This window comes from Canis lupus, chromosome 33 (assembly GCF_003254725.2).
Source record: "Canis lupus dingo isolate Sandy chromosome 33, ASM325472v2, whole genome shotgun sequence".
In the NCBI taxonomy this organism is placed as follows: domain Eukaryota; kingdom Metazoa; phylum Chordata; class Mammalia; order Carnivora; family Canidae; genus Canis; species Canis lupus.
The window spans coordinates 23,638,566-23,655,126 of NC_064275.1; the positions used below are offsets into that span (position 1 = coordinate 23,638,566).

The window sequence follows — 16,561 nt, forward strand, 5'->3', positions numbered from 1 at the left end:
GACAGGGAGCCTTTCTTGCAGGCCACTGAGAGCCAGGCCCTACCCGGGCTGTCCCTGCTCTTCCTGGCACCAACCCCCACCTCCGCCCTGCACGCAAAGTAGGCTCTAGAAATCCATGGAAGGCCCTGAGGCTCCAGGCCGTGTAGAACGTGGCTGATATTTCCTGCTAAGCAGCAGCCCCAGCTCTCTAGGGTCTTGGAGACCCAGATGCCTCTGGGGACCCTACGGGGTCTTGCTGGTGTCTAATCCCACCCTCCCCCCCCCCCCAAGACGACTGACCCTTTATCCTGCAGGCAATGCCTCCTTGTGGCAGCAGCGTGAGATGGCGCTGTGGCTCCAGATTACGAAGGTGACTGAAGCCCGGAGAGGTTAAGGAGCTCGCCCAAGGTCACTGCCAGCGAGTGACAAAGCTGTCGCTCAAACCCAGCACCTTTTGATTCTGCAGCCCAAGCTCTTGCCACCCTTCCAAAGTTATCACCAACCCGCTGACGAGGGCCACACACCAGCTGCACCTCATTCTTTGTCCTTAACCCGGTGTTTCTCCAGGGGAGCCCACGGTCTAGGAAGGGTCGGGTTCTTTGTCACCAGCACTTCCCCTCTGCTGCCCGGGGAGGGTCACCTGCAGGTGCCTGAGCCCGCACCTGGCTCTCCCCGCAGTGATCATGTCCGACGCGGCTGTGGAGCAGAGGCGGGCTCTGATCCGGAGGAAAAAGCGAGAACGGATGGGCGCGTCGCCGCTGGGAGCCAAGGGGCTGAGTGAGGAGCAGCAGACGATGATCCGAGAGCTGATGGATGCCCAGATGAAAACCTTTGACACCACCTTCTCCAACTTCAAGGATTTCCGGGTATGGGCCTTCGGGTTGGCTCAGACGCTGTGCTAGCTCCTCCAAACCCCAGGGCTCTCAGAGAGTGGCCCCTGTTCCCCCGCAGCTCTGTCCCTGGGAAATTGTTAGAAGTGCCACTTCCCAGGTCACCCCGGCCCCGCTGAGTCAGAAACTGAGGGTGGCCCAGCGGCCGGTGCTTTGACAAGATCCCCAAGGTGACTCTGACACATGCTCCCTTCTCTCCTTCCACAGCAGGTGGCAAGTGGGGCTGAGCCCTAAAGAGAGTTTGGGGAGCCGAGTGGCTCCAAGGTTGTTGGCATCTGGCCTTTGCGAGGACGGGCTCAGGACCCGTCGGGGCTGCGGCCTTCGTGAACGGGTTTTACGTTTGTGCGCTCAGCCACGTCAGCCAGTCTGATCCCAGGCCTCTCCTCCCGCTCTGTGCTCTCAGGGGTCCGGGGGACCTGCTCTGCTCAGAGCTGGAGCCAGGGACCCCAGAAGTCGGTTCTTTCCCTCTGTCACTCCCAGAACCTTTCTTCCCCCCTAAGGTGTTATGTATTTATTCATGAGAGAGGCAGAGACACAGGCAGAGGGAGAAGCAGGCTCCTCGAGGGGAGCCCGACGTGGGACTCGATCCCGGGACCCTGGGGTCATGCCCTGGGCCCAAGGCAGATGCTCAACCACTGGGCCGCCCAGGTGCCCTGAGAATCTTCTTTTAAGTAGGGGTGCTTGGGACACAGCCACAGGCGGACAGTCCCCGGGTGGCAGAGCAGACCCGTTTCCGACCGGGCGGGGTGGAGGGAACGTTGATACACAGATGCCGGTGCACCGCCTGCCAGGGAAGACCAGAGAGGAGAACCGAGCGTGTGCGCGTGTGCGTGTGCGAGTGTGCGTGCGTCCTCTCGGGCTGCGGCTGTGGCTGTGACCCCGCCGGGGACTTGACACGCCGTCTCCCGCGCCCCCGTCCACCTGCCGGCCCCTGTCTCAGCTGCCGGCCGCGTGCAGCAGCGGGCGCGAGGTCCCAGGAGCGGCGCACACTCCAGTGGGGGAGGAAGCTGCCAAGTGGAGCCAGGTCAGGGAGGATCTGTGCTCGCTGAAGGTGTGCCTGCGGCTGCGCGGGGAGGACGGCAGCGTCCAGAACTACACACCCCAGGCCGACCGCAGCGGCGCCGAGATCTTTTCCCTGCTGCCCCACATGGCTGACATGTCCACCTACATGTTCAAAGGCGTCATCAACTTTGCCAAAGTCATCTCCCACTTCAGGTAGGCCCCGGCGGCCGGGCGCGGGCGTGGAAGGGAGCGGGCAAGCTGGCAGGCCCCAGGGGGCTGGGGCGGATTCGAATGAATGGGGTCCCTGTGATACGGAGACCCTGCTTCTCTCTCATGGAGTCAAAGAACGGATCTCGCGGACACGAGTGAGCGAAGCATCCGAAGTTCGTTAGGCAGAGATAGAGAAGAGTGAGAGGGCCCAGGGCGTGATCTCGGGGTCGTGGGATCGAGTCCCCCTCGGGGTCCCCGCAGGGAGCCCGCTTCTCAACTCTGCCTGTGTCTCTGCCTCTCTCTCTGTGTCTCTCATGAATAAATAAATTAAAAAAAAATAATGCGGTGAGGATGGCCACGGGTCAGATTGCGGCAAATCAGGTCAGGGGAGTAAGGAGACAGGCCTGCTTACGTGTGCGCGTCCTCGCCTCTGACGCCTGTGGGCCACAAGGGCACATCACGGTGTGAGGTCACTTTCCTGACTCGTGAGCACGACCATGAGCGTGTCCCCCGCAGGCCAGCATCACCATCGCCTGCATTCCACCCATGGGAGACTGAGGTCTGCCGAGGCCCAGGAGCTTGCGCGGGGTCGAAGTTCATGGGGGGCAGGTTTGGAAGCTGAGAGCACAGAGTTCAAAGCCAGCTACCCGCCAGGTCCTGAGCCGGGCGCCGGGAGACACGAGAGGTCACGGGTCTGAAAGAAGGGGGTTGGTGCAGAAAACAAGGGACTCCGTTTCCGAGGAGCCCGGAGACAGGCAGGGCGCCCCCAGGAGCCAGCCTACCCGGCCTCCCTTCGGGGCTCCCGCGGAGTGGCCCTCGGTGGGAGCAGGGCCTGTCCGATCCGGAGGGCACCGGTGCACCCGCAACTGTCGGAGGTACCAGGGCGGCTGGGCCTGTCCTCGGGGCCCAAGGGGCGTCCGCGCTGCCTGGGGAGAAGCCCAGAAATATTAAACCCAAGACAGCAGGAAGCAAGTCTTCCTGGGGCGGGGAACTCGTGCAGCTTGGAGCCAGGGTGCATTTAAGGGAAGCGAGAAGGGCAGTCATCCCAAGTGGGGAAACGGAGGCAGAGTGTGAGGGTAGGGACAGCAGGTGCCGGAGGAGAGGGGCGGCGCTGGAGGGGATGCTGCACGGGGCGGGGGGCGGGGCGGCCCCCCTGGGGGTGAGGGGCTGCTTGCCTGGTGTGAGGGGAGGGAATACAGGTGATGAAAGCAACCTCCTCAGGGGAGGAACCCTGCTACCCGGCCCCCCGAAGTCTGGGTAATGAGAAGGGGCTGGCCTGTGGCCCCCCGCATGGAGGCTGGCACCCCCATCCTTCTGACAGGGAATTGCCCATCGAGGACCAGATCTCGCTGCTAAAGGGGGCCACCTTCGAGGTGTGCCAGCTGAGGTTCAACACGGTGTTCAACGCAGAGACCGGAACCTGGGAGTGTGGCCGGCTGTCCTACTGCCTGGAAGACCCTGCAGGTGCGGGGGGGACGCCCGCCTGCCTGGCTGGGGCAGGGAGCAAACACAAGCGGAGGGAGGAGAGGAGCCCCCCGGGACACGCGGGTCCCCGGGTGCAGGGCGGAGACTGGGCGACGGGAAGAAAGACCTGGGTGCAGCAAGTCTGAGAAGCTGGCCTGCCCCTCCACCCTACACCCCCCTGCAGGCGGCTTCCAGCAGCTTCTCCTGGAGCCAGTGCTGAAGTTCCACTACAGGCTGAAGAGGCTGCAGCTGCATAAGGAGGAGTATGTGCTGATGCAGGCCATCTCTCTTTTCTCCCCAGGTGATGACCCCACCTGTCCTGCCTGGCCCAGGCCCCGCCCCCATGCTTGCTTGCACCCCTCAGCTCTAGCTGGAGGAGGCAGCAGCCCCACCCCGACCCTCCCCAGGGAAGGTCCCAGCCCATGGCCTTGCCCCCATCCACTGCCTGGCCAGAAGGGCCCCCCCCACTGGCTGGCTCCTCCTTGGGTCGGTGGGGTGATGCCCCCTTGCAGTGCTGCCCTCACTTCCCTGCCTGGGTGCCCCTGGCTCTGGAAGGTGGTTGGCTGGCAGTTGGCCCTCCGCGGGCTGGACTGATCTTGTCTTTGCCACCGCGGCCTTGCTGGCCCCATGCCTTGGGCCCCGCAGACCGCCCAGGTGTGGTGCAGCGCAGCGTGGTGGACCAGCTGCAGGAGAGATTTGCCATCGCCCTGAAGGCCTACATCGAGTGCAATCGGCCGCAGCCTGCCCACCGGTGAGCAGAAGGCCGGGAGGGGGCCAGGGGCCCTCTGGCAGCCCAGTCCTCTGGGCCCCCGCCTGTTCTGGGCCTCTCTGAGAGGGCAGGCCCGCTCCTGGGGCAGCTTCCCGTTACCAGGGCTCTGGGTCCCTGTTCTGTGACCTCCACTGAGGCATCCGGCCCCGTCAGCCGGAGCTCCAGCCCAACACTGGAGGAACCTGAGGAGGGCCCGGGGTCACGCCCAGCCCTGGACATGGCTCCTGAGGCCCAGGTCTTGTCTGCCCTTTTCTTTTTTTTTTTTTTTTAAGATTTTATTTATTTATTCATGAGAGGCACACACACACACACACAGAGAGGCAGAGACACAGGCAGAGGGAGAAGCAGGCTCCACGCAGGGAGCCTGATGTGGGGCTCGATCCAGGGTCTCCAGGATCACACCCCGGGCTGAAGGTGGCGCTAAGCCGCTGAGCCACCGGGGCTGCCCCTGTCTGCCCTTTTCTGCTTCTGTCAGTGAGGGATGGGAACAGCCAGGTGCCCCCCAAGGCTCCCACAGGCTTTTCTAGCAACAGGCAGCAGTAACAGCAATGTAGGAAAGATGACCATGCCACAATAACGATGGCAACGATAAATGGACGTGCACTGAGACATGCCAGCCATGGCGCCAAGTGGTTGACGTGTATTGTCACTACGGCCTCATGAAATGGGTGCTCCTGCCACCCTGCGAGGGGCTGAGGCTAAGGATCCAGAGCCAGATAGCTGGGGTCTGGAGGTGGCCCCGGGCAGGCCAGCCCATGGCCCCCACCTTTTTTTTTTTTTTTAATTTTTATTTATTTATGATAGAGAGAGAGAGAGAGAGAGAGGCAGAGACACAGGCAGAGAAGCAGGCTCCATGCACCGGGAGCCCGACGTGGGACTTGATCCCGGGTCTCCAGGATCGCGCCCTGGGCCAAAGGCAGGCGCCAAACCACCGCGCCACCCAGGGTTCCCCATGGCCCCCACTTTGAGCGCTACCTCCTCACCCAGGAACTAGGAGAAGCGGCCGGGGAGCTGCTTGGTGTGTGCCGGTCATCACCAAAGGAGGAAGGCTGCTCAGGGCCGGGCCGGACGGGGCCTTCCACCCTTCCCTGGCTCTGCAAGGCCCGCGGCCCAGCCTGGAGGGCTGAAGGCCGGCATAGGACATGCTGGCCGGGCCGAGAACCTCGAGTCCTTACCTGGCCGCTCACTTCAATCTGAGCTAAGCCTCTGGGCCATGTCTTGATTCGCTAGGTCCTCCCCTGTTTGGAGCCAGGAGGCGGCATGCAGGAACTGAGGCCTGAGGTTTGTCTCAGACCCTAGGTCCCCGGCTAGATCCGGGAAGGATCTGCAGGGCAGCCTGCATCACTGTCCCCACGACGGCACCACCGGGTCCTGACCCGCAGCCGTTGGCCAAGGTGGTACTTTCTCCCCGGATTGCCCTATGCGCATGGATTTTTCCCATGGAAGGGGCAGCATCCGAGGGCTCAAGCCCAGGGCGTGAGGGGCAAGCAAGGAGGGGGAGTCCACACCTCAATCCCCCCAAGCCTGCTCTGCCCCTCTCATCCACAGAGCAAGAGATGCCAACCGAGCCTTGTCCCTTGGCTTGCCTGAGATGTTCTAAGATTAATACCCCCAAACTCATGTCCCTTCAGAGCAGTCCCAGGGTCAGTGGATGGGGGCAAGGGTGGGCTGCACCCCCAACTTTTCCTCTGGCTGGCCTGCAGGTTCCTGTTCCTGAAGATCATGGCCATGCTCACCGAGCTTCGCAGCATCAATGCCCAGCACACCCAGAAGCTGCTGCGCATCCAGGACATACACCCCTTCGCCAGCCCCCTCATGCAGGAGCTGTTCAGCATCACGGACGGCTGAGCCGCTGCCCCTCAGGAGAGCCTCCCGGGGGACAGCCAGAGCCGGAGCCCTTGGAGCCGCCGTTCCCTGGGACTAGATAGACAGATGGACACCGCTGAGAGCTGACAATGCCCTACAGGCCCTGCCTCCCCAGGCATCTCCCAGCCACAGCTCTGGCAATGCTGCCTCGAATTGGAAGGGGACAAGGGTCTCGCCAGCCCCCAGCTCAGTCTGTGGAGAGTGAAGCCACGGACACTTGGATGGAGAGCGCACGGCCTATCGGTCAGGCCATCCAGAGGCAAGACCACCCTCCCCTTAGAAATGGGCCTGTGGTCTGGGGGATCTAGTGCCATGGTGGGAGAGGGCAAGGGTGCCTGGGGCCGGACCATCTGAGAGTCTCCCCACACCCAAGTTCACTAGCTCCTTGGGTGCTTTCAGTAAGTACCCCTGTGTCCCCCACCCCACTCGTTCCCCACCTGCAGCCTCCTGTCCTGAGCTCCATAGTGCGCCCCAGGCCTGTGTTCATCAGCAGGTGCTGTGGGAGGTCAGTGAGAGACCGTGTGAGGGGCCGGCAGCAAACGTCAGAGGCTCGTCATGACCTCTGTGTCTCTTCTGCCTTCCGGGATCCTCATTCTGTGCCTCTGCATCCATGCGAACACATTTAGGAGCACCAACAGAATGCAGCTTGCTGGGGGGTGTACGCCCACGCAGACGTGGTTCCTGACCTCCAAGACTTTGAAGCTCAACCAAAAGAAACAAAGCAGAAATACAAGTGACTTTGATCCAAAGAAATGACATAAGCAGCACAAGGACTCTCTTCCTGTGAATGCCAAGCTCTGCGGGGCTCTGCATGCCCTTGAGGACCCAAGTGAGGGATTTCTGGAATGCGTGTTCGTGGGAGGAAGGGTGCTAACCGGTGTGTGCACATGTGTGGGACTTGGTTAGGTCTGCTCCACATCTGAGCTGGGGCTTGCGTTTGCCCCTGACATCTGACGGCTGTTGGTGTAAAAACAAAAATGACCTAATTTGGTTTGCTAATAAAATGATTATTCCACGTAAAAATCCATATAGAAATGATACACCTCCCCAACATGCTGTATGTGTTTATATGTATATAGATGATAGATAGATGATAGATAGATACCAAAATTAAAAATGGAGAAATTGAATTAAATACTCCTTGCCATCCCCCCGGATTTACCAGCCTCTTCTGCCTCAAGGATATAGAGCTCATTTTTATTTTTTTTTAAATTTATTTATTTACGATAGTCACACTCAGAGAGAGAGAGAGAGAGAGAGAGAGAGGCAGAGACACAGGCAGAGAGAGAAGCAGGCTCCATGCACCGGGAGCCCGACGTGGGATTCGATCCTGGGTCTCCAGGATCGCGCCCTGAGCCAAAGGCAGGCGCCAAACCGCTGCGCCACCCAGGGATCCCTAGAGCTCATTTTTAAAAAAGAAACTGAGGAGAAAAAAGAGCTCCTCTTTCCAAATATGACAAATACAGATTTTGTTCCCAGTTTTGTCTCATTTGGAAATATAAATTTTATTCAACTGCATTCATAAATCCTATGCATCTCCTCTTCCCCACTGAGTTAACTTTAAATTAATTTCGGGCTCCTGAATGAATTCAAGGGCCCGAGATGGTTGTTAAATATAGGCTATAGTGAGGCAAAAATTAGGATGGGCTGTAAACTGTCCTGGTATTGATTTTAAAAATAGCTGGGCAGCTGAATTGATATGTATGTAGGATTTATATGTATTATAAAAACTGTTGTAGTCCAAGTGTAGTTAAGATTCAAGGTGAGATACACCAAATTGCTCACACAGGATATTTCAATAACTTTGTGGATCTTGAGTTTATAGGGCTAGGAGCCAGATTGCACTTTCCTGCTCTCAAACATTTGGACTGCTCCATTACTCCCTCTCCTGAGCCTTTGAGTGCATAGAACTGTCAGTTTCTAGGCATCCCTGGGGCTGCTGTTCATTTTCTAGGTCTTGCCTCAGTCAGGTGAGGCAAAGCTCAGGAGAAAAGCTCTTCTAAGTTCTTTTTTTTATTATTATTAAAGATTTTATTTATTCATGAGAGACATAGAGGCAGAGACAGAGGGAGAAGCTGGCTCCATGCAGGGAGCCTGATGTGGAACTCGATCCTGTGTCTCCAGGATCATGCCCTGGGCTGAAGGTGGCGCTAAACCACTGAGCCACCAGGGCTGCCCTCTGCTAAGTAAGTTCTGCTGGCCTTCTGGCCACCCCCACCCACCATTAGCCAGGGGCACTAAGCAGCCAATCTCTACCTGGCCCAGACTTTAAGGTCCCTATTAAAGCATTGACATCAACAAGTCTTCCTGTGGGAAGGCTGGGGTGGCCTCTCCGTTCTGGAGAAGAGGATGTAAAGAGAAACAGACTTTTGACTGACCATCCCTTCCTGGCTTCTGACAACTTGGGGGCGTCTTAGTGCCATGTTACACAGCAGCTGGTTACCTCCGGATATGTCCCCTTACTATATGCACAGTGCTCCTAAATCTGAAGGTGCTGGTGGGCAGATGAATAGCTTACTCCCAAGAAATGAGTGGCCACACTATCACTTTTGGTCACTTCCTTTCACAAACTTCTCCATGAGGAGCTCTGCAGCCTGACTCCTCCCTTTCTTGACTACTCTTCTAGAACACCTGTGAAATGGCACCTGCTACCAGTGCTCTCCTGAAACGTGATCCAAAGGACAGATTGGTTGGTACTTTTTGGAAGACTTGAAAACTGAAAATGCAGTCTTTCAGGCTTTTCGGTTAAAAGGGTATCTTGCTCCATTCCAATAGAAGAGCAGTGAATCCCAAACACACTTCAGGGCCATCAGGAGGCCCATCCCACAAGTCCCATCATTATATTTGCATTTTCCCTCTTTTCCGCCAACCCCATGCAACTGTAAACATGTTTAGTGTAAACTGTAAACATAGTAAACATGTTTAACTATCTTTCAAGTTCTTTCAAGTATTAGCCAACCCCCTCCCCACGAGATAAATAAAATGAGCAAATAAAGAGCAGACTTTATCCAATATAAATGTTTTTATTGAAGCAGCAGTCACATGACTTAATATCTAGCCTTTAGATTAGGCCTGACAGAATGAGCCAGCCCTAAAAAAAATGATGTTTCTTTTTGCACTAAGAGACATAACATGTTTACATACATCATCCAGTATTGGAAATGAGCAGATTCAAACACAACATGTGTTGGTTACCTGGGAGGTACAGCCCCACGGTTCGTGGTGTTCTTATATTTTACAGATACTCCCAAAGACCATTACTAATGGGATGAAAGTTAAAAGAAAATACAGCTACAGTAAACCATGAACACAGTAATCAAAGACTTATACACATTTTAAAAATTTGTCCCTTTCAGGGATATTTTCTTTCTTTTCAAAGCAGTGTCTGCAAAGCTTCCTCTACACCAAATCCAAAGGTTTCCAAGATGGAAGCTGCACCTCTTGGGGCTATACAATGGAATAAGATCATTTAAAGAACGAGAACTAGTGTTTGTATCTTGATTTTTTAACAAAGATCCATGTTTCTCTAATTGGAGGAACGGAGATGGCAATGTGACTACATATTGCAGTAGCAAGATAGGGTGAAGAAAAGAAGGTTGGGTACTGAAATAAAGACCACACACTTGTGAATTTTAATTTCATTTCCAGGCTAACCTACTTTTTATTTAATGCAAATTACAGTACCAGTTAACTATTTCCAAACCAAGTCACATAGAACGAAATGTATTTACAAGGGAATGGGGAAAGGGAAAAAAAACATTGAGCATACTTTTCACAAAAAAGTTTATATTTAAAATGAAAAAAAAAATCAGTCACAGAGGCATTCAAGTAGTAATAATGTTATACAGATTTTGCTTTTCCTTTATATCAAGACAGATTTGCACAAGTGTTTGCAATAGTTTGTATACAACCCACAGTCCTTTATATATATATATATATATATAATAAATTTTGTTTAGATTTGTTTTTAAGATGGAAGTGGTCACGCTAATTGGTATGTGTACAGGCCCAAGTGATCCATCGGCAACACATTTATAATGCAAATTTTACAGGCAAGCACATTTTCATACATCTATCTGTATCTGCCTGTAGACAGATATTAAGAAAAAAAACTGAAAAATGAACACAAGGAAGTCTACTTTGTCAAGCTAACCCCTTATGTACTGGTTGTCATTTTGCTTTTATTGCAGAGGTGCAAAACGGAGCAACAAACTTGAATAAAACGTCATAACCCTTGTGAAAATAATCCAAACCCCAGGGATTACTTTCAAAGCCTCTCAGACGTAGACCTTAGTCTGGGACTCTACTCTGCTTCTAGTTGTCTCTCTTATTTTCAGTGGCTCAGGTTTCTACCAGAAAAGACAGATTTTATTGTAAAGCATGCTTAGTTTATTTTTCTATATAGGGGAGAAAGTGTTCGGCTCTGTGATTAGATGATCACTAACATAAAAAATAGAAATCAGATACAATTTTGGTTTAAAACAAAGGAAAACCCCCCAAACTCCTGGGGATCTGGCATTGGCCAAACTTCCTTTGGAAGATTTCCAAAGTTAAATCCCTTAAAAAGGAAAGGGAAAAAGAAATGCCAGTGTCTTTATATCCACAGGGATAGAGAATACAATAGTCCTCTCAGAAACCTTTGCATTGGTGCAGACAAGATGACTGGTTAGGCAGGCTTTGTTAAAACACAAACCAAAAATATGTGTCTAAAAATTAAGAGGACTTAAAAAATGGACACAACATGTCACTGGAAAGAAGGTGCAGTCTTCTGCCTTGCTGGAATGAACACATGATGTTTCAAAAATAGCAACCTTTGGTTTGGTAAAGTTTGTTTTTTTCTTCTACTCAAGACATCTTATATGGAGTACTTGGAGGCAAAACAAATGATTTTTTTTTTCTTTCAAAAAAGGCCTTCATGATGGGCATACAGTAAGAATCAAACTTATTTAAGAAGGAAATGAAAATGACATTTCACTGAACAGGGATAGAGGTGGCAGGAGGGAGGGGAAGGGTAAGAGTTCCCTTGTTAAAACAACAGTCCTCTGTTGGCATGTCCTCTCGGCTCGGTGGCACTCGACGCAGTAACTGCTAGTAATTGCACTACGGCATTTCAGACCACTGATGTATCAAAACCTGGTACTATTAAGAAACTTGGATTTATAAAACCTGTCTCTCTCTCTCTCTCTCTCTCATTTGGGAAGGAAGTAGATAAGGGGCAGAGAGCATGGAAGGCTCCCGGAACCTGCTGTTTTGTAAGACCTGTGGTTGGGATTTGGGGAAGAGATGAGCAAACTTGAATTGATTCGGTCTCTTCCAGCTCTAGGGCTCCCTGGCACTACACAAAGTCCCTGGATGGACTAAGTATGAAATGAAACCGGTCACCATACTGACTGCGGAGGAAACAGCTGTTCAGAACCGAAACAAAAGCAGGGCTTAAATGAAGTGAGATCATGGACGAGGTTTCCTCTTTGCACTCCTGAGCATGGTATCACTGAAATTAACTGTGGAAGGGGCAAAGACACTGTTAGGAGTGAGCTATTATTTCAAAGGGAAAGGGGTAGGACAGGGAGACACGGGTAGAAAAACCAATTAAAATTTGAAAAATGATAAACAAAAACAAAAAACAAACACATGGAAGCGAAGGCACTCCAAACTATATAGATACACTATACATTGCTAGAGTTATTGTTACAATAATACAGGCCGGTACCTACTGTACAGAGTTAAAACTATATGGCTTTAAAAAGCTCGTCTACATTTTGTCTGATTATTAAACAGAATCACTGCCCTGAACAGTAACTTTTTGCTCATTAATAACAGTTCCTGGGTCCACATATTTACATACAAAACAATAAAACTTAAATTTAAAAACATCGAAAGAAAATATAATGTACAAGCTTGAATTTGGTGAGGAGCTTTTTATTATTATTATTATTATTATTATTATTTACAAAAAGATTCAGAGACCTGGATCTCACTTGTATAAAAGAGTTCTGTGATACCGCCATGATCCTTGAGAAAGAAAAATCATGCACCTCAGCCCTCACACACACACACAGAGAAAAGCATCTGCCTTTTCTCTCTTCTTCTCTTACCCCATTTATGGGGGCAAAGGAGGGGGGAGTGTTTCCTAGAACAAGCACAGATTTTTAAGGACTCTGGCAAGAATACCAAGTCCAGAGTAGTGTCTGGGTGCAAATGTCTGGCCTGGGCAGTTTGGTATGAAAGCAGGTCCGCTGATCTGTCCTAGACCTGCTGTTCAGCTTCTTTACAAGTCCTTTCTGAAAATGGTCTACCAAAGCCATTCCCTTTAGGAATCACCTGGCCAAATACTCTCATTCAGACTTCTTCCAAATCTTAATTAGCTCTCAGAAGCGCATTATGAAATGTAAAAGTCAGTTTGTTCGATTTGGTTTGACTGAGTGTGTTTCCTTTCTCACGAACTCTGATATAACCAGAGGTTTGAGAAACCCCTTTTGTGGCCTAAGAGCTTAGCTAAACAGTGAGTGAAAACTAAGATGGCTCACAGTTGCCCTTCTGGGTATTGGTTCACTTCAGCAGGCAGTAGGACTCTCTTGGAGAGTCGCACACACTTGGTTAAGAAGCAGGACAGGGTACTGGGACCTGCGTTGAGGGTTGCCAAGAGACTCCACTTCCAAATCACCTGGAGGGCAAGACCCCTAACACGACCTAAGGTGGCAATGAGGAAGGTGAAGGGAGATTACACACATTCAAGGGCTCAGCTCTACAGCCCTACAGTTAGCAACTAACCTTGGAAGGTGTGTAGGGAAAGAGTGGGGAGAAGGGAAAGGCGGCCATCACTCAAGTGATCTTTAAATGTAAAGTACAACTGATTGTGCCTTAAAGATTCATAGGTCAAGTAATGGCCCATAAGCACCAAGGTGACTAAGGTTCATTTTAGAGTATATAAGGCCCACAAAGATGTCAACCTTAAAAATGTAAAACAAACTAGTTGTGAAAATCTATTTCCTCACTGCAAACATAATCCTTCAATCCTCTTTGCTTTCCAAGGAATATTGCTTTTTCTTCAGAAACAGAGACTGAGTCTTACACCGTTCACTGATACACAAAGAAAACAGAAACAAAAACTCTTAACTGGGTGTGGGGGGAAACATTCTTCTCATGCTTCGACCAGCTGATTTTGATACTGTGGACAAAAACAAAAATTAAAGGCAGTATTGAATCTATGTATATATAACATATATACATACACACATTTATATAATCAGCTTTCCTATAAAGTCAGCAGGTACACGTGACTGTTTATACCATTTTGATGTGTAGTTCTTAAGATTCCTACCATCTAAAATCATATGGTCTACCTGACATACGTCAATAAATAAAATTTTAAAAGCATGAGGTTAAAAAAAAAGCTGAAATTAAATACAGATTCTAGATTTGGATTTAATATTAGAACTATGTGCAGAATGTGGCAATTTCTGCAAGCTCAATCTGTAATTAAAAAATATGAAAAATAAACCAGTAGACTGTTACAGTTCACATTATTTAACTATAATGTCCTCTCTCAAGTGTCTTTCCAAGGGAAGCAACGTTAGAAACAAATCTGGACAAATTCATTCACAGTGGTGAGATCTGCTCTCGGCCTGTCCCCTTCCTTCAGTTCATCAGCTTTTGGCATCTGTAGCCAGAGTGACTGGCTCAACATCCTTTTCAGTCTTCTGGTCACTAGTTTAAAACTGTACTAAGATTTGCAGAGAACCTTTGGTCAGGCAAACAGAGATCCACCCTCAGAGCACGCATCTTCCTCCTCCTCTGATAGCTTCCAATTTAGGTTTCTTCACCACTAGCACTGATTAAGAGCAAAACAAAACCTTATCAAAGTCAATTAAGAATCTTTAAACTTTATTGACCTCCCTGGGTTACATACAAATGATACGCATTTCCTTTTTTGTCTGCCACACCTGCCACCAATATGCCAAAGGCAAGTCTTCAAATACCCGAGGATATGGATTAATTTTACAAGTGACATTTAAGTCCCCATTGAGTTACACCTGCTAAGCTCCCAACCAATTTCAAGCTGTGCACTATACCAAAGTCTTACACTTGACTTTTAAAGAAAACAAAGTTCAAAAAAACTTCAGCACAGAACAAAGTCTTCTTTTGTGGAAGGGGCATGAGGCAGGAGTCCTGTTTTTAAAGTATACAACAGCAGACTTTTGATAAAAAAAGATTGTCGTGGGAGAGAGATTGTGTGTTCTAGTGCTCCGCTTCCCCTCCCCACAACCCCTCCCACCCCCTGGATCTCCCTCAAAGTGAGAATACAATGAAATTGGTTTGTATTTATAGATATTTTACAAGGTTAAATAAGAACAACAATAATAATAAAAAATTGAACACTAAAATGAGCAGGTTTTTTTCTCTTTTTAATTTTCTTTCCAAACGTGACCAGTGTTGCTGAGTGACACTCAAGTAACTGGTGGTTCTTCCTGTGCAGCTGGCTGCTCGGGACTGTTCAGGTGGAGTTAGAAGCTGATGCAGAAGCGGCATTGTTCGTCTGTCCACGGTCTCCGGCATTAGCATCTGCAAATCAAAAGCCCCAGGAGAGCATGAGCAATGCTTTAACACCCTAAGAGAAAAGTACACTGCCTGAACTGCAGATTGTGGGCTGTGTGGTCTTCTAAGGTATATTTGAAAAGGTTGTTTTAGATGGGGCCAATACTAGGAAATCTGAATTTCCTTCTGCTTAGTGCTGAGTCCATGCCGTGGCCTGGGCCTGGTGCAGGGAAGATAGTGTCTTTGAATAAATTGGGGTCAGAGACCACTTTTGTCAAAACTCCTTCTTTCAGCTGGGATGAGCAGTATGTGCATGAATACTCAGCTGAAGAGTCTGGTTCACCTGAAAATAAGTGAACAGAGCACAGTTGGGAAAACTTTCTAAAAATTCTGAACCACGTTACAGTATGCCATCTGCTTACGGCACTGAACATAACATGGGCCAGCACTGAGAGGCACAAGCACTACGTGTAAATCAACCTCAGCTGCTTACTTTCTAAGTACAGTCCTTCTTCATTATTTGTATAAATGGAAGACAATCAGCAAAAAAGAAATAGCACTGATTCACTTATTGAATTCAATAAGTATCTTGTAGTCAAGTATCTTGGCGCTGAGCTTGCTTCACCTAATCCTCTGGAAATGTGTAACTTTATAATTAACTTTAACCATCTTAACCCCCTTTTTAAGGTCAATTATTATTTCACAGCCCCTATTAACATTTAAGTGGGCATTTGGTTGCATCTGGATCAGCACTGCATCTCAGGTAGGCAACAGATTGCTATTTCAGTTGGCTAGTCCAGTCACATCCCTGTGTCATCATGCATGTAACTGCTAATACATACCATTGGGCACATTTTCTCCCAAACACTTCACACTAAGCCCTGAACAAGACGAGAAGTGGCTTGACTGGGATGGGTAACTTCTAAGAGCCATCTCCCTAGAAGTCATACTGCCCTTGACCATCAAAGCTGGTGACACCAAAGAAACAAGTCCAGAAGTTTTGTCTCCCTAGAGACTGAAGCTCTCCCTATATCCTATGATGAGTAAGCAGCTGTCATGGCTGAATGCAATATTTGGTCCTTGGATCTTTTTTGTTTGAATTTTTTAATTAGAGCAAGAAACAAAAGACCCCAAGGACACACAGGAATTCTTTACTTAAGGATCAGCTGTTAGTTTATCATTAGAATGGCTACTGTGAAAAACTACACTTCTTTTCTAATTTCCTGATTTTTCTGTCCTCAAAATAATCTGCCCTTACACACATTTAACAGCCTTTGGGGAAGAAATGTTTATACACCTCTCAATTTGGTTGGTTATGTTTAATTCATTTAACTTCCTTCAAAGCACTTATAACTGCTTCTAATCCTGTTTTCATGAAAATAAGTGTGGACATTACAGAATCAGGATCCATGCATGGAGTCACATTAATTCATTGCTATGACACATGGACAGGTGGCAAGGTATAGGACACAAAATCTTTCTCCAAAGGCAAGTACATGCCTTTTCCACTAATTCCTATATAACTATGTCTAATACTTCATTCATGACTCCTGGTCTTTCTTAAATATGTCTTTTTTAGCAGGAATTTCACTCTTCAATGATCATCCAAATTCTGTCATCAATGATAAACATCAATTTCTGTCCAGGCCACATGACCCTTTAAGCCTTTCTCAAGAAAAACAGTAATTTTCATAATTTAGGCATAGGCTGCTTTAACAACATGCCTAGGCCATGTTGAAACGCCAACATGAAAGGCCACAAAGCTATTTCAGAATTATAATGTTCCTCACAAGTCCAAACTTACTGTAGCATTTCCCATGCTTTGGATGACACTAAGAACCTATGC

The 16,561-nt window shown here is 49.5% G+C and overlaps 1 protein-coding gene across 4 annotated transcripts in view; it reads right to left on the bottom strand.

Moving 5' to 3' along the window:
* Positions 1–9,183: 9,183 nt before the first annotated feature.
* The window catches only part of GSK3B (glycogen synthase kinase 3 beta), a 201,296-nt gene continuing 193,918 nt past the window's right edge, over positions 9,184–16,561 (bottom strand). For 3 of the 4 annotated variants that reach the window (XM_025476202.3, XM_025476193.3, XM_049105557.1), the window contains one exon: positions 9,184–14,742. In XM_025476202.3, coding sequence (XP_025331987.1) covers positions 14,675–14,742 — 68 coding nt within the window. In that variant the 3' untranslated portion in view covers positions 9,184–14,674. The remainder of the gene's footprint in view (positions 14,743–16,561) is intronic. The other variant, XM_049105558.1, reaches the window with a different exon arrangement.